At 40.4% G+C, this 26,741-nt stretch overlaps 3 protein-coding genes across 5 annotated transcripts in view; 2 read left to right on the top strand and 1 right to left on the bottom strand.

Moving 5' to 3' along the window:
- LOC308674438 (TGF-beta receptor type-2-like) overlaps positions 1–10,203 on the top strand; it is a gene marked incomplete at its 5' end in the record, with an annotated part of 66,473 nt that extends 56,270 nt beyond the window's left edge. Inside the window, 2 exons of the mRNA XM_081338889.1 lie at positions 192–319; positions 8,588–10,203. Coding sequence (XP_081195015.1) covers positions 192–319; positions 8,588–8,797 — 338 coding nt within the window. The 3' untranslated portion in view covers positions 8,798–10,203. The remainder of the gene's footprint in view (positions 1–191; positions 320–8,587) is intronic.
- The window catches only part of LOC308668250 (uncharacterized protein), a 281,434-nt gene that overhangs the window by 195,800 nt on the left and 58,893 nt on the right, over positions 1–26,741 (top strand). The window lies entirely within an intron of this gene.
- Positions 10,422–26,741, bottom strand: part of OSBPL11 (oxysterol binding protein like 11) — a 53,822-nt gene continuing 37,502 nt past the window's right edge. For 2 of the 3 annotated variants that reach the window (XM_081327881.1, XM_081327880.1), the window contains exons 9-13: positions 25,395–25,893; positions 20,505–20,691; positions 16,754–16,936; positions 14,548–14,701; positions 10,422–12,138 (exon numbers count right to left, since the gene is read on the bottom strand). In XM_081327881.1, coding sequence (XP_081184007.1) covers positions 12,061–12,138; positions 14,548–14,701; positions 16,754–16,936; positions 20,505–20,691; positions 25,395–25,893 — 1,101 coding nt within the window. In that variant the 3' untranslated portion in view covers positions 10,422–12,060. Of the gene's footprint in view, positions 12,139–12,822; positions 13,058–14,547; positions 14,702–16,753; positions 16,937–20,504; positions 20,692–25,394; positions 25,894–26,741 lie in introns of all 3 variants that reach the window. The other variant, XM_081327879.1, reaches the window with a different exon arrangement.

Genomic DNA, 26,741 nt, shown 5'->3' on the forward strand with positions numbered 1-26,741 from the left:
GACATGGATCTAGCTATGCAAGTGGCAGAGCTCAGATATTTATTGGTTTATTTATCTGCAGCTGCTTGGTAGCATCTAAACATTGAGCCAATTAACACGCAGGAAATAAGCACATCGGCCTTTTTCTCCCTGTATTTGATTTACAGCAATGCCGTATTTTGAAACCTCTTCCATTTCTTCCATTATTGTAGAGGTGAAGAATTATGAACCACCCTTTGGATCGAAGGTTCGAGAGCGCCCTTGCATGGAAGTTATGAGAGACATCGTGCTGTATGGCCGAGAGCGACCAGAGATACCAACTAACTGGTTGGTGCATCAGGTGAGTCCTCAAGCCATTCCAGACCAATGTGATGTCTGTACTGCTGACTTTAATAAAACTATTAAAAGTGATATGGTAGCTTTGGGAAGTGAACCAAAGAGAATCTTTTCTTTTGTTGAATGTCCACCTTCTTGTAACAAAGAAGATCAGTGCAATTATATAACCATTAAAGTAATTAATTACTCTGAAATTGTATTACTCATAGTTAATTCTTGCAAAACACAATCTGGTTTAATTATCAAAGAGCTCTTTTTTTGCACCTTTTTCCTTTCCCTTCAAAACAGCGGCCAATCCAATGCCAGCAGAAACAAGCAGAACCCATTTCTATTAATTTTTTCCTTCACAAGTTAATTAACGTTGAAATGTCTCTTAAAATATAATCTGCTTGGAGTAATGTTCATTTTAATTACCTTAATCTTGGCCTACCAACTAGATGGAACCTTAATCAATCTATTAATATCCATAGCAATCTGATCTATATCATTAACCACATTACTTTCCACCTTTTGAAATGTTTTTCCAATATGTGATCCTAATTATTTAATATATTCTGAATAGAATGCAAAACCCAACTTCTTAATCTATTATATATCAAAGGAACTAAATTATTTTTTCCAATTAATTTATAACCTGAATATTTAGCAAATTGTTGAATCATATACATCAAGTTAGGCAATTAAATAATTAACCGATGTTGGCAAAAATGTCATCAGCATATAGAAATAATGCATACCCAGAGTCCATCAATATATCCAACAAGAACGTGAGGTTGCCTAACACAAATTGCTGATGGTTTGATCATTAAATCAAAAACCGAGGAAAGTGAACAAGCCCACCTGTTGCCTTGCTGTTAACTCAGTTATTCCAGAAACTAACCAAGTTGTTATTACTCTTCTTCAGACTACAAATAGCAAATTGCAATCCATTTAATAAAATGTGACAACCATATACATATATAATTTGCTTTACAAAATTAACCTGAGCCATATCAAAAATGTTTTACACATACAAAAGTATTATAGCAGAATCCAATCTATTTTAAGATCCAACATATACAGGGCTTTAAAGGGAGAGGTTTCCAAGCTGAGCCAGGCTGGCTCAGGAATTCTGGGAATTGAAGTCCATGAGTCATAAAAGAGCCAAGGTTGCCTACCCCTGCACTAGAGGAGGACATTAATAAAATTTATTGGGATTCCTTGCATGTACCAGCAAAACATCTTTAATCAAATTTCGATTTTTCTTTTTCACGGAGGCATAAGCAGCAACAAACTCACTAATAGATTAGTATAATCCCACTGAATTCAAAGAGTGGTGGCTTTTGTTATGTATTATAAACAGAAACATCATTTTGTGTCAAAGAAGTATTAAAATACCACCAATCATGAACTGATTGAACATTTTTACATGAAATCTGAATGGACCCGAGATCTGAGGCGGGGGGGGGGATAAAAAATAAAAGTACAGGTAATCCTTGAGTTGCGACCATTTTTTGTGTGTGTGACTGTTCAAAGTTACAATGCACTGAAAAAAGTGACTTATGACAGTTTTTGACATTTACAACCACTACAGCATCCCCGTGATCAAAATTCAGACACCTGGCAATTGGTTGGCAGTTATGACAGTTGCAGTATCCCAGGGTCACGTGATCTCCTTTTGCCACCTTCTGACAAGCAAAGCAAAGTCAGTGGGAAAGCCAAATTCACTTAACAGCTATATTTCTAACAACTGCATCGATTCACTTAACAACGGTGGCAAGAAAGGACATAAGATGGGGCAAAACTGATTTAACAACTGTCTCACGTAGAAACCTAAATTTTGGGGTCAATTGTGGTGTGGTAAGTTGAGGACTACCTATATATTCCCTTTTGTGGGGTGACAGAAACCCCAAGTGTGCTTCAAGATAAATCCTTGTATATAATTTGCATCACTTTCCAATTTTAATTATAAATCCATTGTAGGAGTTTGTCTATGGAGCAGTCTCAGTCATCCAGGTCATGGTTGTCCCAAAGGTGCTTTTTCAAAAGGCAACTTGGACTTTCTTGGTTTTGCCTTGAATTCCTCCATTGTAGGAGGAATATTTTTAGATAAAATACATAAGATTATCTCCAGCGACCATTGCAAGTTCAGAAGATGCAGGTAACAATTTTGTGAAGCATTTAGGAAAGGTGTCTGTTGTTCTAAGATCTCTTTTATAATAATAATAATAAGTTGGAAGGGACTTTGGAGGTCATCTAGTCCAACCCCCTGCTCAGGCAGGAAACCTTATACCATTTCAGGCAAATGGCTGTCCAGTCTCTTCTTAAAAACTTCCAGTCTTGGAGCATTCGCCACCTCTGGAGGCAGGTTGTTCCACTGGTTAATTGTTCTAACTGTTAGGAAGTTTCTCCTTAGTTCTAGGTTGCTTCTCTCCTTGACTAGTTTCGATCCATTGCTTCTTGTCCTGCTTTCAGGTGCTTTGGAGAATAGCTTGAGTCCCTCCTCTTTGTGGCAACCCCTGAGATATTGGAACACTGCTATTATGTCACCCCTCACCCTTCTCTTCATTAAACTACACATACCCAATTCCAGCAACCATTCCCTATATGTTTTAGCCTCCAGTCCCCTAATCATCTTTGTTGCTCTTCTCTGTACCCTTTCTAGAGTCTCGACATCTTTTTTACATCGTGGTGACCAAAACTGGATGCAGTATTCCAAGTGTGGCCTTACCAAAGCATTGTAAAGTGGTATTAGTACTTCACTTGATCTTGATTCTATCCCTCTGTTAATGCAGCCTAGCACTGTGTTGGCTTTTTTGGCAGCTGCAGCACACTGCTGGCTCATATTGAAGTGATTGTCTACTAGGACTCCGAGATCCCTCTCACAGTTACTACTATTGAGCAAGGTACCACCTATACTATACCTGTGCATTTGATTTTTCCTGCCTAAATGTAGAACCTTACTTTTTTCACCATTGAATTTCATTTTGTTAGATAGCGCCCAGTGTTTGAGTCTGTCCAGATCCTCCTGTATTTTAAGCCTATCTTCTGGAGTATTGGCTATTCCTGCCAGCTTGGTGTCGTCTGCAAATTTGATGAGTTCCCCATCTATCCCCTCATCCAAATTGTTAATGAAGATGTTGAAGAGCACTGGGTCCAGAACAGAGCCCTGGGGCACCCCACTACACACTTCCTTCCATGTAGATGCGGTTCCATTGAGGACCACATGCTGAGTACGGCCTGTCAGCCAGCTACGAATCCATCTGGTGGTGATGCTGTCTAACCCACATTTTTCTATCTTATCAAGTAGTAGGTTGTGATCTACTTTATCAAATGCCTTACTGAAGTCCAAGTAAATTATATCTACAGCGTTCCTCTGGTCCACTAATTTTGTCACTTGGTCAAAGAATGCAATAAGATTTGCCTGGCATGATCTGTTTTTGACAAACCCATGTTGGCTTTTAGTGATGACTTTGTTTGCATCAAGTTGTTCGCTGATTCGTTGTTTGATTATCTTTTCCAGAGGTTTGTGCCTGAAGTCTCTTCTTTATACCAAAACTATCCATACATTTTGTTTTAAGTTCCTTGGCTGCTCTATCATAGAGTGCGTGCAGGCAGCGTTTGAGACACGTCCCTGCAGTTTTCTTGTCAAGGTTTTCAGTAGTGGTTTTCTATTGCCTCCTTCCTAGGGCTGAGAAAGAATGGCTGGCCCAAGGTCACCCAGTTGGCTTTGTCCCTAAGATGGGAGGGACTCGAATTCAGTCTCCATTTCTAACCTGGGAAAATCTCTACACTAAACTGGTTTGCTCTACCATTGCTAGCTAGTATTTTATCCTGGGCTTCTTATGGTTTATAAGCCATTTTGAGGTTGTTTCGAGGTGTACTTAGGAGTGTTTTAGACATGTGGGAAATGTTTGAACTTAGCCAACACTGTTGCTAAGATATTCCAGAGACAACATGTGTTGTGTATTGCTGCAAGTGACTAATACCGATTATTTAACCCTTAAACATCTTACAACAGCAAGCCTTAATATAATATAAACAACCTAACAATAGTAATTGATATTTAAACATAATTAAATACTACTAGTATTTAAAAAATAATTATCGATACTCTTTTAAATTTAATTTCTGAGTCAGTACAATTTCTGTAATGCATACATGTATGTGCCAAGCTAAGAAAAGTAATGTACCGGCATCTAACTTTTAAAAATAAACATTATGTTTTATCCTTAAGCTCATTGATGATTATATGGACATGTACCAGTTGTCTTCTTGGCACTAATGCAGAAGTATTTTGTCACCGTCTTCTTCCAAGATTTTTTTTACTTCCCAGTCTAGTCTATAGCCATAGGAATTTATGGTAACTTGCTAAGTAATAGTTCACCAGGTTTAACTGCACCTACAGTATCTCTTTTGGTACTGTCCATAGGGTTTTGCAGAGACATCACCCTGTCAACAAAAGTGCGTATAGTCAAGGCTATGGTCTTCCCAGTTGCAATGTATGGCTGTGAAAGCTGGACCATAAGAAAGGCTGAGCGCCAAAGAATCGAGGCCTTTGAACTATGGTGCTGGAGAAGACTCCTGTGAGTTCCTTGGACTGCAAGGCAATCAAACCGGTCAGTCCTAGAGGATATCAACCCTGACTGCTCTTTAGAAGGCCAGATCCTGAAGCTAAAACTCAAATACTTTGGCCACCTAATGAGAAGGAAGGACTCACTGGAGAAGAGCCTAATGCTGGGAAAGATTGAGGGCAAGAGAAGAAGGGGACGACAGAGAATGAGGTGGCTGGATGGAGTCACTGAAGCAGTAGGTGTGAGCTTAGATGGACTCCAGAAGATGGTAGAGGACAGGAAGGCCTGGAGGAACATTGTCCATAGGGTCGCGGTGGGTCGGACACGACTTTGCAACTAACAACAACACAGTATCTCTTTGAAGAACAGCTGATTGGCTAGATGCTGCAATAGCTTTTCCAACCTTCCATAGCTGAATGTCCTCCATGCCATCTGTGGATGGTGCTGTAGGCCAAACTGTTGATGAGTGCCTTATTGGGATGGGATGGAATTTCAGCAACTGAATTCAAGTGAAAAACAAATTTTGCAAGAAGAATCTGGGACAAGATGGGAGAACTGAAACATTTAGAAGAGGAGATTCCATTTTTTGAATACTCATTTTCTCAAATTTTATAGCTATTTTTCTATTTGTAGAGGGAAAAAAGGGTTTAGATCTACTGCCCTCTGTGCTCAATGTTTTAAAACCCAGGTTGGCATTCAAAAAACCCATTTTCAATTAAGTTGATGGAATCCACTGTACACCTTTCAGCTTCAGCCATGGTAACAAATGCAATACTGAATGTCAGGTCATAGCCATTGGACAAAAATCCTGCCTTTTTTAAATAAAGGCTAATTTACTCTACTGAATCAAAATGTGTAAAAGATAATGTATAGGATTATACCAAGTTATTACTGCATATTGCCCTTCTATGTGCAATATTGTGTGTTACCCTTAATTTGACTGTCAAATGAACAATATAGGGAATTTTGGACATTGCAAAACGTTATTTCAGTAAGTGTATGTAGTCTTTTGTTTCAGCTCATCTAAATCTAAAGTTATGCTAACATTATTTTAAAACATGAAATGATAACATCAGCAGTCTGTTCCTTTTAACTATCATCTGGAATCTGTCATCTATGGCATCTTCATTTGCAATTAAAATACAGTAATTTAAAATACAGTATTACGCTCCAAAAAATGGCAGCACGATTCCTACTTACAGCACATTCGAACAGTGTTCAGACCACCTTCACTTTTGTCAGTTTTGTTATCCAGCTGACTGATTCTACAGTTGTTGAAATTTTTTCTCTCATTAATCTACACTCAGTACCTCAAAAAAGAAATAACTAAAATATGTGAATGTGATCTCCCGGGGTTTTTTTTCTTCTTTTTAGTAAATTTACAGACATTTCTAAATTTCTATTTTCAATTTGTCATTATGGGGTACTGAGTGTAGATTAATGAGGGGGGAAAAATTGTACTTCAACAACTGTAGAATCACCTAACGCATAACAAAATTGGCAAAAGTGAAGGGGATCTAAATACTTTCTGAATGCATTCTGTATCTACCATGTTAAACTGGGTTATAGTCCGAGTGAGAAAAACACTCAAGTGTCAGTCCTGATAGCAGGATGTGGATAAGTTGTGCTGGACATCACAGTGGGAAGGTGGAATATGCAGTTGACTTTGGCAGAAATTTAAGGTAGTCTGAGCATGTGTTCAGCAAGCAAAATAAAGAATTGCAGTTTGGAAAGGAAGAAAATGTAAAACTCTCCTTGCTTGCAATAATTGATTAAGAGACCGTTCTGCTACCATTCTCTGATTCTTATAGTAACTGCAGAAATAATAATCATCCCTACCATTTCATCATGTTGGCTAGATTTGTTTTGTAAAAATTCTGTCCTAAAATTAACTATTAGTAGAAAAACTCACATTTTAAAGCTAGACTGCAGAATTCCGTGGGGGTACAGCTAGTTATTTCGTTTTTAATTTTTCTGTTCTTTCAAAACTATCCTCTCTTCCCATCACTTTCTTTTTTCAGTAGGGACTAGTAAAGTCCCTTCAGGCAGCCGAAGATTTGAAAAACAAAGGAAACCCCCAGGTACCTATGAATTAATGCTTGGATGCCTTTAGAGATTAGCCTTTCTGCTTCAAAAAAGCTATTTGTCTGCTGAATTTTAAATTTTTGCTAATACAAAAGTGTCCCTTATTTCATCTCTGTCCAGTTTTGCTTCTACTTTTTTCTTCCCTTCTCAAGTACAGCCACCCTTTTCCTTTCATGCTTTCTATTACTATTAGGATGAGGAAGCAGAGTATCTGAAAGCCTACTAATGTGTTAAGAGGGAGAACAGTTGATATATCCACAAGAGGATTTTAAAAGGCAGCTTATTTTATAGATGTATGCAATGGTTAGGGCAGCAGGTTATATAAACTTGGAGACTTTGAGTTCTAGTCCCACTTTAGGCTCAAAATCTTGGCAAGAAAACTGCAGGGACTAGTTCAGGCAGTCACTTGGAATCCACCTAGACTCGAAGGCACAAAATTATCAGTTATAATTTGCTTCATGTGTTTTTATGCTGTGCCTTGCTTCTTCACTGAAGTGTGGCTTTTGAATCTATCCACATGCATACACGTACAACACACATGCAAGTGTGCTTAGACAGATGGTGAAGAATTTTGAAGACTGATTTCAGCTGGGGCTCCAGGTCGACGTTAGCTTTGCAAAGTAGACCAGACTAAAAAATAGATGCTGAATAAGCCAGCACTAACTTTTATTGTAGCAATTACAATAACAAAATCCTGCAAATCCGAATGTGCTACCCCCCAGCCTTTATCTCTGAGTGATAAATTATTTTATTTTCAAATTACTTTCTTGACCTGGGCTCAAGTTCCAAGTATCTGACAGTTGCTTTGGTAGGAGCTATTTCTTGTATCCTTCGTGGTCATTTCTTCTGTCGTCTGCATTCAGATAGCCACTTACATGTGCTTTCCACATAGCCTTGACTCCTACAGCAACCCAGGAATGAAAGAGCCTGCACTGAAAAATATGAGTTGAGTTGGACCCGTGCAGATTATGGTCCCGGAGGTGTCCTCTCCAAAACTGTCAATGAAGCACCCGAGATTACTTATATGGGAAATTTTACATTGGGAGAAAGAAATCATCATTTCCAACCTAGAATAAATGAAGACTTTAGGACGCCTTAGCAGGAAGTTGGGGATAAGATGGAGACAATGACATGAGGATCTGTCATTGTCAAGGTGGGATGGTAGGCATTGAAAGGTTTGTTTGTAATGTTAGGTTGACTGGCTGATTTTGGAGTGGATGAGGGAATATTCTTTAATTCAAGCAACTGCCTCTTCAATATGGCACTTTCATCCAAATTGTAGCTTTAACTGTGGAACTAAGATTGCAGAATGGTTGAGTGTTATAGTTTTATCAAATTGAAATTTACACTAGGGAGGGACTGGAGAGGTTGACAAGGAAGATGTCTCTTTGCAACAATTAAGCATGGATGCTACTGCATTTGCACTGAACCCTCATCCCACCATATTTACGGTGCATCTGAGTAAATCTTATCCACCAAATTACCATTATGAAATTAGAATTTCTAAATATTGCAAATTTACTTGCATGAACATTTCCAGTAAAAGAGCTCTAGCAATCTTACTTTTATGCATTTAAAGTATGATCCACTTTAAAATGGAAGTTACATAATAGTTTTCTTCTTGTTCATTTCAGGGAATGCATTTTCTGTGTGACACCATCACAGAATGCTGGGATCATGACCCTGAAGCTAGACTTACAGCCCACTGTGTTGCAGAGCGATTCAACTTGATGGAACAAACAGATTGTGATGACATTCTCAACAACAACAGCATCGACAATGAAGCAAACAAAATGGGTTGTTCAAGAGACGAGAACCAAAATAATGACAGGAACATCCAATGACTGAGAAATAAAAGCAGGACAGAACTACCAATAGGGCATGTCTTCCAAGAAATAAATGCCCCATCATTTAGTCTCTCGGACAGATAAAAAATATGTAAGACCCATTTATATTAGATTATATTAAGGTTTCACTCAGCACAGAATATTTAATCATTTTTTTAAAATGTACCATGAAATGCAACATGAGTCCAAGACTGAGTCACTCTGCTGATTTCACATCAGCAGAATGGAAAGTGGTACAATATGGGCTACTGCACTGGTAAACCCGGCTGTGTGAATAAAGACCACTCGTGCTAAAGCAGATACATTAACACACAAGGCATTTGTTTTTGCATTTAAAACATTTTTCTTCTTAAATATTAATTCTTTAAGATGGTCTAAATACTGACCCAGTCTATTATCTTTGTAAAGAATACTTTTTTAAAGAAGTTAACTGAGTAAAAGCTGAAGTTTCTTACTTTTTAAAAAACAAATTCTTATCACAGATTTTTTAATGATTTTAATACAGATTCAGATAATGCACAAAGCCAGATTACAGCCTGTCTCTGGTTTAAATATGACATGTAAAAACAGCCATCACATCTTATAAGCCGTGATTTATGACTTACATATATGGGACCCATACCATTATGGGTTAAGGAGTGGTTTAAAAAAAATCATTCTTGGAATGTGTTAATCCAGGGGTGTCAAATTGGCAGCCTGTGTGCCGGATGCGTCACGTGCAGGCCACGCCCACCCTGGCTCCGCTAAGATATACGTTGCGATGTCACGTGACATGATCCGACTTTGACACCCGTGTGTTAACCCAGCGACTTTGCTGTGAACCATTCTGTTACATCATTTAAAGAAACTGTTAACTAATATGAATCCAAAATCTAAATCTGCTAGCTCAATCCTAAAGTAACTTATTGTGAATTTTACTTAGAAACCATCTTTTCTCCAACCCAGCCAGCATCCATATTTTAACTGAAGAAAATGTGAATCACTTGTCCTTTAATTCATTTTTCCCCCCCCCTCTATATCTAAGGAGCCTAAACAGATAATCAGTTTCAAGCCTGTGGACCTCTAAATAGAAGTTAGAACTTTTCAGCACAAACATCCTTCTCATCCAAGTTCCTTAGTTCTCCTTGTGAATTAAGGGCATTTTTGGACCAGTCCTGACATAAAGCTTGAATTACAATTGGATCACGTCATAAAACTCTCTACGTGCAGAAGTTCCAGTTATTTACATATATGTGACTGTCTGCAATGCGTATGGTAACTGAAATGAAGTTCTATTGAAACTGGTGAAGCTTATTTAGGATAAATTTGTTTAAAATCATAAACAGTCTGAGACATTTTTCCCTTCGATTGGCCCCTCTCGTTGAAAGTTCACCTATTCTAGGTACGTTGTTACTCAGCAGAACTGTAAAGATCCTGAAAGCTGAGCGCTTGCTTACAGTGTATCATTCAATTACCTAGAATCACCATAAACTGGCATGTGAGTTTTATGAGGAAGAAGAGAGATTCTATCAGCAATTAAAAGCCATTAGGCTTAGGCATTGGAAACTTAGCATCCACCCTCTGCAGCGCCAAGTACAATCAGCGCCGATTACTTATTATTATTAAAGCAGAGAAAACAACATTTCCTTTTGATCATTTTATTTCCGTCCCTCCCCATTAATCACACATGGTATCATACACAACTCACAGTAAGGTTTCAGTGCATTTCACAACAAAAAGAAAAAGAAATACAAGGGAATATCAACCTGTATGCAGCTCATTCCTCTGAGTTCTTTTTTAGCCTTTGTGGAACGTAAGCGTGGTTATTAAACCACATTTGGGTGGTTAAATATACTAATATGTCCCTGTGTATGGAAGAAAAATAAAAGCACTTGACGAACACAGATACACATACGTTTTCATGATGGAAGGGAGGGGCTGTTTTTTGTTGACTTATGGTATATTCACTGATTGGAAGACTACATCATAAGAAATAGAGTAAGGCACAACTCTTAGAAAAATTAAGGTAGCTCATAGTAATAAGAATGAAAGCCATAAATCAGTACTATTCTTAATTGCCAGCAATTCTTGGACTTCAATAAAATATTGGTAATATAAAAAACAAGGGGTACATTTACCTGACCATGGGTTCCTGATATCAGATTGCATTTGGTTTTGTATGCACCCCCATAGCAAAAAAGCAAGCCTTTTCAGGTACTATAGAAAAATTAAAGGTACAGTCCTTCTACTTGATGGGCACATACAAATGCTTGACTTTGAACAGAGAAATGAAATTACTCGCCCGGACAGCCCAGGACGTTAACTCTGTTTTGCAGATGCAAGGAGAGAGAGGCGGGCAGAGAGATAAAGGAAGTAACTTTAAAAAAAAAGGTTGCATAATTCAAGTCTCAATCTTCTTTATAAGGAGACTAAATATTTTCATGGTATTTACAGTGCAAAACAATTACGAACACCTCACTAAGGAAATGAGGCTGGGGGAAAAATTGGAAATTGGTCTGAATTTTACCCTCTGCCCCATCTTCCTCTTCCACGTCATTTTTTTTGCAGACAGGAGGGGGGAAAAAACCCTTAAACAATTCTAATCTACACTACAATGTTTTAAATATGATGTAGCTTACATGAATCCCCCATTATTCCACAGCTATGCACGCACTGCCTCCAAGAAACAGCTTTAAAAAGTAATATCAAGTTCTGATCCAGGCATCTCATAACACTGATTCCAAGGTCAGATCTATGAAAAGTTCTCCTCTTCATGATTGCCAGTAAAGGTAATCCAAAGCAGCAAAAAGGTGGCTTCTCTTTACAGGAGCACTAAAGTAGTTCGGAAATGGGTGCAAACTGAACCCCAGATTTTAAAAACACTGTTTGGGTTTTATTCGGGATGTATATCCATTGGAGCAAAATAGCCTAGCCAATTCTCAATGCCTCTGCATCTAGGTTGGTTGGTTTGTGTTTCAAAAAATAAAAATTTAGGCAGCTTTTGCAGAGTGTGCTTAAAAAGACAATGTCCAAATAAAATGTTGTGTGCCAAATAAGGTTGTTGGTTTTTAAATGAGGGAGTAGAAACAGCCGGAAATCTCCTTTCACCTACCTTTTGATTTTCTACAACTTTAAAGTGCCCTAGAAGTTTTATTCTTTTTCTGCTTATTTAATTTTGTGCAATTGTATAAAAATCCAAAAGGACTCAATAGTCAAGATACAGCATTTTGGAAATTGTACAGATTAGACAAAAAGAGAAGAATTACTATGAAGAAATGCATCTAATTAGTGTCCACTTCATGATTTTGTACTGCAGGCATCCTTTTCCAGAGAGGGTTATAATAAACCCAGCCATCTCCCTGCAAAGAGAGAACAGACTGAATACTTGAATGGTTTCCACGTTAGCCCAACAGCAAACACACATTGCCCTAAACATCAAACAGTCTGTAGCTTTGTATATCATTAACTCATAAGATCCCAAACTATAATTTCATTATTCCCACTCACTGTACTGAAAGTCACAGCAGACCAAGCTTGGACATTGTAGGCCAGGTGTCTCCAACTTTGGCAACTTTGTGACCTGTGGACTTCAACTGCTGGCTAAGGGATTCTGGGAGTTGAAGTCCACAAGTCGTAAAGTTGCCAAGATTGGAGACCACTGTATGTAGGCCATTGTGGAGGGAAGACTGCCCTCTGGTGGACATGAAAGTACACAGAAAAAAAGCAGTTAATGCGAGCCCAAGACACTGTGACCCATTCTCACATGGGAAAACTATGGGTTGCGTTCGACATAAAAGAGATAACGGGTTATCTGTACCTTAAAAGCACAATCTATAGTCTGGTGTCAGTTTTGAGGCATTTTCCTAGTACATTACACTTGTTTAATGATTTGGACTTGTGTTATAGGTCAGCACAGCTGCCTTGTTAAATCCCATTCTAGCCATGAGCTTATCTTAGCTACTGCCAATCTCCATTAGCAATCCAAGGAACAAATGTGAAAGAAAGCAGACAGATCAAGTATATCTTAGGCCCGGGATACTTGCAGGACCAACTGCTGCCAGGAACGAATTCCCATCGCCCAGTACGCTCACACAGAAAAGGCCTCCTCAGGGTACCGTCGGCTAGACAATGTCGGCTGGCGACCCCCAGGGGGAGGGCCTTCTCTGTTGGAGCACCAGCCCTGTGGAACCAGCTCCCCCATGAGCTTCGGATGGCCCCGGATCTCCAGTCCTTTCGCCGCGGCCTCAAAACACTCCTTTTCCACCTGACTGACCTGGACTGACAGGGATTTTAATTATGTTTTTAATTTTTTAACTCTAATTTTTAATTTATTTTAATTTTAATTTTAATTTATTGTACAGAGGCCTTTAATTTTAATTTTATCTTAACTTCTGTATTTATTTTATGTTATTGTTGTTAGCCGCCCTGAGTCCTTCGGGAGATAGGGCGGCATATAAGTCCCAATAATAAATAAATAAATAAATATCACAATCCGAGCTCAGACAGAAGTTTTACAATAAAAATAGAAGGCAAGAACATTTTGTTAATTTAATATCTGACGAAAGAATCAACGTCAGTAACTGTGATGTATTTTAAGTAGTTCATGCTTTACGCACATAGAAAGCAGACAAAATTTAGCAGCTTGGCTTTGAACTTCCTCACATTATATAGGCAATATATACTTATTTTATCTTTTCCCCTGAGATATATAATCAGTTTGAATGCTTACAGAACCAATGCTGAAGTAAACAAGCCAGACTGACCAAAACCTCCCCTCTGAATGCTTATTGCTTATTCTGCATTGCTTAGACCTCATCCCCAGATACTATGACCAGTTCTAGAACTACTATAGGAAAAATGCAGGGAAGAGCTACGAGAATGACCAGGCACGTGAAGACTGGACCTTACCAGATTCTACAAAAAATTGGCATGATAAGCCTTGGTAAAAGGGGCAAATGAGGTGGTCACATTTCACCACCTGAAGAGCTCTTGCTTGGAGGAAAGCCAGGACCCCTCCTCTAATGTCTAGAGTGGGATAATAGTCTTAAATTACAACAAGGCAGACTTCAGCTCAGCAAGAGACAGAAAAGCAAACCAAGAAGCGTTTACTAAGCTTCGCTCTGAAGTATGTGTCCAACCGTCTCTCAGCACAAGCCTTAAAAAATCAGATCCCTGCACTGGACAGAGGATCGCTGCTGGAACTGCCCCTTTTCTACAAAAAAGCCGAGCCAAAGTGACCATTTCGAAACTTGTAAAACGAACGGAAAAAGTGTGAATCTGTATTGGGGCTAGGGAAGATACATTGGGGAGGGAGGAGGAATAGAAGCAGAACAAAAGAGAGCAGCGCTTGCAACCCTCTCGGTGCCATCATATCTCTTCTCAGCTTCCTTTGCACATGCAAACATGTCCAAAGCAGAGAGGGGAAAAAAAAAGCATAAGGGGACCAGAGGTATCTGGAGAAGCCCGCCAGGCACTGGCTGAGCGGTTTCCATCTTGCATCTATGGAAGGAGGAGAACTTATCTTGCACTGTTCCTTCTGTTTAGATACAGACTGTGCAAGGCCAAGAAATAAAAAAAAAACAGGCATGAGAAAAGGCCCTCCTGGGAAGATACCCTCCTATCTGCTGCAGGCCTTGAAACTCACACACAGGAACCAGCAGTTGAGGCCTCAACGGTGCTTCAAAGCTAAGCAGGCAGCAATGGTCCTCTATTTGGGGTTTGAAGGTTCACCTTTCTGCTCTTCTGTTTCAAGTCTCATCATTACTTACATCCTTAACGAAGTATTTTGTCTGCCACGGGGTGCCTGTCTCCATCCGGAGCCTCTCCTCGTTTCTCTGTTGCTCTTCAAGGGCCTTCTTATGCTCCGTGGCCTTTTCAATGTCCCCTTGCCTCAAGGACTCTGTCACGTGTTGCCACAGTTTCCTGAATTTGACAGGGAGGAAGGGAATTCAAGCTGAGGCGGCTGCAACCTTTAGTAAAGGCAAGACCAGGAGACACCAGCTGCCTGCAATTAGTGCAGGTTCGCATCCCACCAGGCTCAAGGTTGACTCAGCCTTCCATCCTTCCGAGGTAGGTAAAATGAGGACCCAGATTGTTGGGGGCAATTAAGCTGACTTTGTAATAATGCCGCTGGGGTGTGTGTGAAAGCCCTAATAAGCAGGCATATACATAGAATGAAGGCTACTGCTAAGCTTGTAAGCCGCCCTGAGTCTTCGGAGAAGGGCGGGATATAAATGGAATTAAAATTAAAAAAAAATAACCACAATAGATGTAAAAAGGTAGCATGAGGGCAGAAAAGACTATTTATTGAATATTCCAGGAACCTGCCCTTGCTGTCCTTCAGGTGCTGGGCTCATGAATTTATTTGAACCAAAACAAAAAACACAACACCCCATGTCAGTTCTCAAATATTGCATGATGGGTAGGCTGAAAATAAGTGCTTCTTTCCAGCAGCTGCCCAGATCTGCTTTGCCCCTCAACTGGGTCCTGCAAGTACACTCCCTAACTAAAGCAGTTTTTCTTATCCCTTGGTTAAAACCATCGTTTATGTTCTCTTCCCTTCCCACAATGACCCCTTTAAATTTTCCTCAGCCCTTTCCCATTCTCATTCCCGTAATTCACTTATAATCATCCCATGGGGGGGGGGGAGGGAGACTGGTATTATCACCTTCTTCACCCCAACACTTTGTTGTCTAAAAATAGAGCCTCTAAACCAGAATGAATACTTGTTTCATCCTTTGTTTGTTTTTTTTTTTGCTAACAATTCCCCTGATCTTACAAATATCCCCCTCAGGCCTATTTCAGCTCAAACAATCATTATAAGGCAAAGGATTAGAATAACGTTGCTCAACCTTAGCAACTTTAAGGCATGACGGCTGAGGAATTCTAGGAGTTGAAGTCTATCACATGTCTTCAAATTGCCAAGGTTGAGAAACACTGGATAAGAAGGCCGCCTTTTAAAATTCTACCCAACTAACGCCTGAAATCTCACAGTAGCACTAAACAAGCAGCCCATCTGTAATTCCCTCCAGTGTTCTCCTGCAATGTCCAAGATACCACCCAAAATGAGGAATTTAGCATTGTATTTCAAGATCACCACAAAGCCCTACCCCACCACATTCAGACAGTAACTGGTATAACTGGGGAACCACATGTGATATCTGTATCTGGGGTTAGTTTTCCAATTAAGAGAATGGATGATTCCTCCCTGATTTATGTAAAGGGACAAGGAAAGAGACAAGGAAATGCCCAACTATTGGGTTATATTTCAATGTGCACTAGAATGAAACCATCAGCCACTTAAAAGAGTTAAGGCATCCCTGCATTTCCTATACGATATGTTTCTCTTAAAAAAAAAAGATTGGAAAACTCAATATTTAACTACTGGGCACACTTGATAAAGATGAGTAAATTATTGCCATTATACTCAAGTCAGATACAACTGGAAACAGACTGTGGCGTTGACCGAACAAGTTGCCTTGATGAACAATCTAGGTAGGACAGGGGTAGACAGCTTTTCCTTGGTGAGGGGCTGCATCCTGCTCCCCCAACCAATTAGACACTGGAAGGTGATATCACCAGAAAAATAGTAGCATCCCAGCAAGGGGCAGAACCAATTTTCCAACCCATTCGGAAGGTATGGTTCAGGTTTTTACGTTCATGAATGGAAACGAAATGCCTCTCGACAATATATTACTTCCAGTTTTATTCTTTAAAAACAGCCAAGGTCGATTCCTCCTCCCAGATCCAATAGCCTAAAATTAAATGTGTTCTGAGGAGGACCACACGCTGCTTGTGGGCCATACTTTGGCTGCTGTACTAGACATACAAAACACATGTACAAAAGCTGGATTGTCAAATAATTATCTTCAGCTGAAAATGAGAGGAATCGTACCGTCTGAGCTACATACTGCACGCGTGTGAAGGTTGTGTTCCACTCAGAGACAATTGTGAAAACATAACAGTTTTTCTCACCTGGACTCGAATGGCGCTTGCTTCTCTATGGGCCGCACCCTTTTCCGTGTCACAGACAACTTTGACAAATCCACACATTTAGTTTCTCCGTTACTGTAAGTGAACTCAAGGATACTATTCCATTCGCCTTGTACTTTACAAACCACTGTGTTAGTAGCGTTCTGCTTCACCTCACCCGTGACCCTGAAAAAAGCAGCAGAAAAAAAACATGTGATAAAAGATAACCATCAGATGAAAATAATATATCGTTCAGATATGGAAACAAGAAGTAATGCAGAACTTGGGACAGTTAAAAATGGACACCTGCCTGCAGTCTTATTTACATCCCTATTAAAAAACAATCTGCATTTTCAATGCTAATGAAAACTGTTCACTTTACATTCATTAATCTTCATGTGAAATGAATAACATTATTTTTTAGTATTAATAATCACCCAATACAGGATAATAAATATACTGTTAAAAGCATGTGGTATATCAAGTAATGTTAAAAGTACAATAAATAAAATAACAATATCTCTTTGCCCAATTTAATATACCACTAAAACAATATTTTTGCTTACACTATAGAGTTTAGCTGACACTATCATTTCCTCTTTAGGAGAGATATTATACTCAATATACATTCTAATAGGCAGCAACATTTGGAATGGATAAAAAGCTGCAGGTTTTTCTGATACACTGATCAGGGAAATCTATCTTGCTTTCCCACCTACAGTATCAATCAATGAGATTCATTTTATATATTGTTCTACACAAGGTTTTAAACTGATACCATTCAAATAATACAGTTAATTAGTAGAAACAATTACAAATAATACTACCACAGCCAGAAATAAATCACAACATTTATTTAAGCAAAGAAGCCATTCATGTTGCAGAATTTCAGCCATTAGCAATATATTCCCTATGAAATGTACAGTGAATATAAAATGCCTGAGAAAGTTCTGAAAAATACAACTCCTTGTTACAGCAGTATTTAAAGAACACTTTTCCCCCATCTCTGTTGGATATTGGAGATTCAAGGTGCTGGTAATGACCTACAAAGCCCTACATGGCATGGGTCCGGAATACCTTAGGGAGCACCTGCGGCCAGCATCAACTTCCCTCTGCCCAGTGCGCTCCCACAGAGAGGGCCTCCTCAGGGTGCCACCGGTCAGAGAATGCCGTCTGGTGGCCCCCAGGGGGAGGGCCTTCTCTGTGGGTGCGCCGGATTTGTGGAACTGCTTACCGTTTGAGCTCCGGATGGCGCCCGACCTTCGCTCCTTCCGGCGTGATCTAAAGACCTACTTGTTTGAACAAGCCGGCCTGGCCTGATGGGTTTGGGTTTTATTATTGCTTTTAACGTACTGTATTTATTGTTGTTTTGTATTGGGCATTATGTTTAATCTTTTCTTAATTTTTGTATCTTTGCATTTTAGTATTTATTGCCCTGTTCACCGCCCTGAGTCCTTCGGGAGAAGGGCGGTATACAAATAAAATTATTGTTGTTGTTGTTGTTGTTGTTGTTGTTCGGTATACAAATAAAATTATTGTTGTTGTTGTTGTTGTTGTTGTTGTTGTTGTTGTTGTTGTTGTTGTTATTATTATTATTATTATTATTATTATTATTATTATTATTATTATTATTATTATTATATCTAAAGAGAGACCAAATAGCTGAAAAAAATTAGCCAAAGCTTTATGGAAAATGTGAGCTACACATACAGATACTTCCAAATACTGCTGTGCAACAATGCTATTAATATTTTGCTTTCTCGCGAAAGGTCTCATTTCAATAAACTTATTCTGGGTATGGACCATCTCAGTGTCCTCTAGAATGTTCTGTTTTTCTCCCAAAGTATTATCCTAGCACTGTAGAATGACTTAGGACCAAACTACATCCAGAACACCATACCCCAATCCCCTTCTGACAGATAGATTTCTGGAGAATCACAGTCACTGAAATAGTGATTTTATTTGCGTAGCTCAATAATAAACATTTTCTAGATTTTGAATGAACAGATCAAGTAGTTGGTTTCATTTCTTATTTAATCTAACTCTATGCTGCTTCCCATACAATGGCAACTACGGGTATTAACCTGAAAAAACTATAAAGTATTCAAAATTCACAAAGGAAGAAAGAAAACTACAAGTTTAAAAAGCACATCCATTATTCATACAGGAAATAGAAGTGTCTTCAAAGGCTGCCTAAAAGATTTATAGATAGTTCACGCTTAGTGACCACAATTGGGACAGACCTCCCCTTTGGTCACTAAGTGAAACAGCACATGACTGTAATTTATGAATTTAATTTCGCCTTCTCTGTTAGCACTGCTTATCACAAATCTGTTGTGAAATACATAAAAGGCCACGCCATGGGATGCTAAGATGGTTGTAAATATAAGGACCGGTTGCAAAGCTAATTTTTTACTCCATCATAACTTCCAACAGTCACTAAATGGGGCAGTCAGTAAGTTAGGACTAAGTACAGGGGTGTCAAACTGGCAGCCCATGGGCCGGATGGGTCATGTGCAGGCCACGCCCACCCCCGGCTCCGCAAAGGCAAAAAACCCCGTCACGATACGTCACGTGACGAGATCCATTTTGACACCCGTGACTAAGTGCATTACTGGACCCTTCACAGTTTTCAGGGGCTGGGGGAAACGTTCCAAGGTGCAAGCATCGTTACCGAGACGACCCGCCTTTTACTGCAGGTAAACCTGACGAGTGCAACCACGGTCCAATCTGTCACAACAAGTCTTGGGAAACCTGGACTCGGGCTTGGTAGCCAATTGGCTGCCAGAAAGTCAGGTTCTGAAAACTGCAGAATGTAGCTTGGGATATCTGCAGTATTCTCAGATTAAGACTGGGAAGACCATTTCCATATGTTTCTAAAACCACTGACACCAGTTACGGGTAGTCCTCAACACCACAACTGAGCCCAAAATTTCTGTTGCTAAATCTAACGTTTGTTAAGTGAGTTTCGCCCCATTTTACAACCTTTTTTGCCGCAGTTGTTAAATGAATCACTGCAGCTGCTATGTTAATCAAAGTGTTGTAAAAGTTAATAAAGTGAATCCGGTTTACCCGTTGACCTTGCTTGTCAGAAGGTTGCAAAGCTTGTTCACGTGATCCCGGGACACGGCAATCCTCATAAATATGAGTCGGTGGCCAAACATCTGAAATTTGATCACCTGTAATGGTTGTGTGAAAACGGTCATAGGTATCCCTTTTTTCAATGCCGTTGTAACTTAGAACAGTTACTAAATGAACTGTTGTAAGTTGAGGAATACCTGTATTATTTTTTGGATGAACATGCACCAGATGATACATTAAGGTTCTTCAAACAAGGTTGAAGAAATCATTATTCCTCTTTTTTAAAAAAAAAAAAGTGGGAAAAAGGTAAGAAAACACCTATCCAGTCATACTGTTTGGCACTTATAGTCTTACGAGTCAAGCTAAGTAAAGGGCATTTATTGGCTGTTTTTGCTTGGAAGATAATTCTGACGAAATTTGTAGAATTTTGCTAACGCCATTAAAGGTTACCTCGGAATCAAATTCAAAAGCATTTTACAAAAATGATTTGACTTCTTTCGATGCATTTTCCAAGTCTTCAGCATAAACGGAAAGATGAGTTGAGACATAAGCACTTTAATTTTTAGTATCTCGTTTCAAGAGGGTTTCAGAAACACACACAATAAATTTACAATATTGCATAGCGCGACAATTAAAAAAACAACAACAAAGTCCTGCCAGCGGAAATACTTGCCGGTGAAGTTTGCCACCGTAGAAAGGCTTGGTATGAAACGTAATACTTGCAGAATATCCAGTTTTTGCACAATTAACACTGACTTTCCCTCCCAGTTCTACCCAGGGGACTGTCAAAATTGATCGAGCATATGCACAAGGCAAGGAGAATGTGTATTCCTCTCCAAGTTCCAGAAGACTTAAAGTACCTGTGAGGGAGGAAAGAATAACTATGAAATCCACATTAGCTAAAAACAACTCATGTCTTCCGTGCTTACCTCACACCGGATCTCTATGCATAGCCTGCATTTTGATATCATTTTCATTCTATATTAACCAGTCAGTTTTGCAATACAGTGTAACTTAAAATGATAGCAAAGAAAAACAATCTTATTTTTTGTTAGCACTAAATGAACTCGACTTGGGGGAACATATTCATTGTAAAGAGAGAAAACAGGATCTGGGCAGTTTACCCAACAGGAATAAATTAATCAGTTCAGGCTGAATCGGGTTTTTCAAACTGAATTCCACAGAACTTTAGGGTTCTGTGAGGACTTGAATAGATTCCATGGGATTAAAAAAAAATATGAAAAGGTTTAGTCCCCTGTGGGGAAGGGTTCCCCCCCCCAATTTAATCACTAAAATGCAGAAGAAAAAGTGGAGCTTGTCACCCATCTTTCAGAAGACCTGCCCCCTCTGGACCAGGGCTTTGGGGAAATAGGTTTGAAGGCCCCAAAGTGAGGGCTGGTGCCATCAAGTAGAGTTGCACAGCAAACTCCACAATCCTCTTAGCCAGGGGTGGGCAATTAATTTTCCCAAGAGGCTGCATGGAAAACTAGGACTGTTCTGGAGGGCCACACCAATAGGGCTGCCGTGGCCACCGCTGTGGGTCAGACAGGAACAGCTAAAGAATCAGATGTGGCCTATAGGGCACCACAGGCCAGATGTGGTCCATGGGCCGTAGAATGCCCAGGTCTGCTCTTAGCCATTATGGCAAATGGTTCTGCTGGGTTAGCATTATTAGCTCTGTAGTCCAGTACACCTGGGGAATATCTTGTTTTTTGTGCAGTGATTTCTGTATTCCCACTCCCCTAAACTCATGCTGTTTGTTCTGAGGTGATAATAAAGGCAGAATTAAAAAAAATCTAATTAAAAACCACATTGCCATATAGCTTCATATTAGAAACATGAGATGTGGAGCAAAACTGGCTTTTTTCACTGCTACTCCTGGGCTGGATATGCATCATCACCCATCAAAGCCAATTATTTATAGGTAATATTACAGATTCAGCAAAAGGGTTTATGGACCTAAAAGGTGGCACAAATGGGAATGCACAAGCAGAAGAAAAACTGAAAAATAAACTGGATGAAACACAACACATCACCTGATTGGGAAACAAAATTCACATGTGGAAATTAGGAAACCTGTGGAGACTGAAACCACATTGATTATCTCTTCAATCTTGAAACCTAAAAGCCATCTTGCTTCTAAAAGAAAAACCTATATTCCAGCGGTATTACAAAGCTTGTTATAACTCTCAAAACATTTCTCCTTGCTTCTTTCTGATTTAGAGAAGCCTTTATTACAATTAATTTGCAGAGCAATTGTCTTTCTCTGCACTGACAAGGCACTTCATATTTCTTTTTTTTTTAAATCTTTTTTTCCAGAAAAGAACAAAATGCATTGTTTGGCAGGATCTGGCATTGGTTTAACATAGCAAGCCTCCCATGAGTTCATAGTGGAGAATATGGCAAAATACGGACTGGACGATATTGGCACATACCCATACAAAAAGATATCAAGGGCATCATGTCAAGATGGAATGCTTACAAGTAGTTTTCATTTAACAGAATGAGACCTGCAACTCTGTTAAGTTCAATGATCACTAAGCAAAACTGGCCCTGTGCTTATAATCTTACTTCAGTTTTCCTTTGGTTTATGGACCTGTGAAGGTCAAAAATGCAAGGATTGATCGTAAAGCTACTGTTTAATTGCTGTCGTAGCTATGGAAGTTCACTAAAAGAGGAATTTTATACAGAGTTCTATTCTAGGCCCTGATGTTGTATAAACAACTTGCAGGAGAAATTAGTACCGTATATACTTGAGTATAAGCCGACTCGAGTATAAGCCGAGACCCCCCAATTTCACCCCCAAAAACTGGAAAAAGTTATTGACTCGAGTATAAGCCGATCCGCCGTTCTGCAAGCCTGCGGAAAGAAGCAGGCAGGCAGGGCGCGGAGGTCCGGAGACCTGCCGACGTTTGGGGAGGTTTGGGGAGGTGCGCGCGCACCTCCCCAAACCTCCCCAAACTTCGGCAGGTCTCCGGACGGCGGCGGCTTGGGAGAGGTGCGCGCGATCCTGGAAGCACCGAAGCCTCGGCCGCGCGCAAGTCCTCGGTAAGCTCCGGGCGGTCACTTGCTTCGCGTCTCCTGAGGGAAGGGGGGGCGACTGGAGCGGGCGTGTTTCCTCGCCTGCTGGGCGCCGCGATTTGCCCGGGGAACGCGCGGGCCCCGAATGGCAGCGTGGAGCGAGGAAGCGGACAGCCAGGGCTTCCCCGAGAGCCGCGCCCACACAGGGTATTCCTGTGTATTCAGGCTTGCAAAATGGCGGATCGAGCCTCTGCTGGCGGCGGAGGCTTGCAGAACGGCGGATCGGCTTATACTCGAGTCAATAACCAAAAAGTGGGCTGAAAAATTCGGCTTATACTCAAGTATATACGGTAAATAGGAAAAAAATTCTCTGAGATAAAAATGAGAAGGGATAGCAAAGAAGGCAGTATTAAGATTCAGAAGGGCTTTGATAAACCAGAATAAAATCCAGGAAGGTGAATTTCAACACAGATAACACAGTCTTTCATATGGAAAGGAAAAATGAAAGGTGAGTTCAGTAAATGGTGGATTCACAGGCAAGCAATAGTGTGATATAGCTGCAAAAGAAGCAAATTCAGTCCTAAACTGCACCAACAGAAGGATTTAATCAAGAGAGGACATCATTTCTCTATTCTGCATTGGTAAAAGCACATCTGGAACAACATGTTTAGTTCTTGGTGCTGCATCTTAAGAATTGACATTGCCAAATCCCAAGGTGTGCCCAGAGGATTGCAACCAAGATGATAAGGAGCCTGGAAGGAAAAACTTAAGATGTGGAGGTGTTGTATGTGTTTATTCTGGGGAAGGGAAGGCTGTGGGGAGACATAATAGTTGTATTCAAGTACATGAAGTGCTATCATATAAAACAGGGGTCCCCAACCTCTGGTCCGTGGACCGGTACTGGGCCTCTCTCCCTCTCAATGGTTTTCTAAGCACTTCCTCAACGTGCTAGGTCTTTGGTTTGTTTTGCTGGAAGGCTGAGTTTAGGATTGTCTCTTTTCCTTCCCACTTTTTAGAAGCAGAAAGTCACTGGTCTAATCTAATACAATGCAGATAGAAAAGGAATAATGGGTATAAATTACATAGCAACAGATTACAACTGGACATCAGGAAGAACTTCCTAGGGATACGAGTTACGAAACAACAAGCTGCCTTAGAAATGGCATATCAGGTCCCTGTCGGAACGCTGCCATTCCGAGGGGAGGGGGGATTTAGATTGGGGAGTAGACAATCTGTTGCTTTGATGTATCTGTATGGAAATTTGGGAGGGGAGGAGATGGGCCATCAGACTTGTTAGACCAGAGGTCCCCAAACTTTTGGGCACCAGGGACCAGTGCCATGAAGAAAGGTTTTTCCACAGACCAGAGGGGGTGTGGTTTTGAATACTGCCTGCATCCCGAGGATGGACTTGTTTGTGCGGCCCGCTTGTTGGTATACTGTGGACCGGTGCCGGACCACGGACCGGGGGTTGGGGACCCGTGTTAGACAACTTGTTATCACCTTGGCTCAGAGTTCTCATAACACCTTCACACCAGCGGATTGGCTCCTGATGGACTGGGGCATTTACATATTGGGGAATTTAGCTTAATGGTTTGTGCAGAAACTTCAGATTCTGCCTGACTGCCTTGCAATCACTTTCTCTCAGTAAAAGCTTCCTTTGAAATGTTCATTTAAAGAGTCATGCTTTCCTGGTTAGATAGCTGAGACAGGACCTTACATGGCGATCTTTTTTCCACTTTAAGTATTTAACTACTAGCTGCATCGCCATTTGCTAGGAATGCTATAGTGTTAGTCCCACGCCAGGCACAGACCACGGTAGATTATCTCCTAAGTCTCTTTCCAACTTTCATATAGGTAGTCCTCGACATACAACCATTTTTTAGTGACCCAAATTACAACAGCACTTAAAATGTGACTTATGACCAGTTTTCACACTTACAGCCACTGCAGCATACCCATGATCAGTGATCAATAGTTGCATGCTTGGCAACCGGCATGTATTTGTGAAAGTTGTACTCTCCCAGGGTCAGGAGTTCACCATCTGTAACCTACCCAGCTAGCTTCCAACAAGCAAATTCAATGGGGGAAGCCAGATTCACTTAATGACTGCATGATTCACTTAACAACTGCAGTGATTTCTTTACCTGTGGCAAAAAGTTGGTAAAATGGGACAACTTTCCTGCTTAGCAGCAGAAAGTTTGGGCTCAATTGTGGTCATACGTCAAGGACTACCAATTATCTAACACTTTAGGACAGACATGTCAAACTCACGACGTCACGTGATGTCATGTAATGTATTGGAACCTTTCCCCCATTGCCGGCAATGGGGTGGGCGCGGTTTCTTTGTGATGCGTCCGGCCCGCGGGCCGGCAGTTTGACACCCCTGCTTTAGGAAGTCATGAGAGTGGAGCAGGCTGCATCAAAGGATTAGCAATACATCATAGCCTGAAGAATAACATTCTTTTGTAAAATGCAGCTATCCAGAGCTGTCGATTCCAACTGCTCAAAGAGCGTAGGGAGCACCGCAACATTTCCCACTTACCTTCACCAACCATGGTTACTCCTATTGACATGCCTAGGAATTTACTTTTTGTCCAAACATGGGCGTTAACACACATCTTTCTCTCCACACATTCAGCATAGAACCCTGAGACTGGAGGATGGTGAGACACTTGTTCTGCCACAAACCGGACGGTGTAAGAGTCTGACTCTTCTTGAGCCTGGCTCTCTTCTGAAACAGGCACTTGCTCAGAGGCAGAATGAGATGAAGAGTTACTATTAGTGCTGTTCAGTACATCGCTCTTCACCATCTTCCACGAACAGTGAAACGTTTCTCCGATGATTGGATTGTATGGTTTTTTGGCAATTGCCCCTTTGCGTCCTTCGTGAAAGGAAGTGAGATAATACTCAACAAAACGGATCATCCTCTCCTCAGGACTTGTGCCATTGGAAATGGAAATGAACAGATCTGGATGGGACATGAAATCGGCATACATTTCCAATAAAGAGCGCTTCTCTAAAATAAAAGTGGGAAGAACCACCTACAATAAAAGAAAACGATATTACAGAAAGATACATAATGACTTTCTGATTTTCTTCTCTCTTTTTTTTTAGAGCACCAACAAAGGGGGGAAAAGGTTTTAGTGGAAGACACAATGGTATAGATGACCGTTGTACATTTGTGGCTTTTAGTGTTTCATATTTTCTCATTCACAGTGCTTTTATGCTTCCACAAGATATTTTGGAATTAAAGGAGGGAGGGATGAAGGAGAAGAGGAATGGGGAAGGGGGGGGAGGAGGAAGAGAAAAAGAAAAGGGGAGGAGGAAGAGATGACTCAGCCTTCTATCCTTCTGAGGTCGGTAAAATGAGGACCCAGATTATTAGGAGCAAATATGCTGATTCTGTAAACTGTGTACAGAGCGTTGTAAAGTGCTATGAAGAGGTATATAAGTCTAAGTGCTGTTGCTAAGAGAAAAAGAGAGGGGGAGGATGGAGAGGAAGAGGGGAAGGGGAAGAGGGAGGAGGAGGAGGAAGAGGAAGAGGAAGAGGAAGAGGAAGGAGAAGGAGAAGGAGAAGGAGAAGGAGAAGGGGAAGGGGAAGAAGAAGAAGAAGAAGAAGAAGAAGAAGAAGAAGAAGAAGAAGAAGAAGAAGAAGAAGAAGAAGAAGAAGAAGAAGAAGAAGAAGAAGAAGAAGAAGAAGAAGAAGAAGAAGAAGAAGAAGATAGTTTAAACTATCACTGTTCACTATATTTTCCTATACACTTTATTCTTGTAAGCAATCATTGCCTTGGCCCGGCTTGTACAAATTTTATCTATTTCGTGGATCACTAACATTTATAATCCAAATTCATTTAGGAGCCATTTAGTCTGGACCCTACACTTCTGTGTT

Source organism: Vipera berus, assembly GCF_964194415.1.
Source record: "Vipera berus genome assembly, chromosome: 1".
NCBI classification, from domain to species: Eukaryota; Metazoa; Chordata; class Lepidosauria; order Squamata; family Viperidae; genus Vipera; species Vipera berus.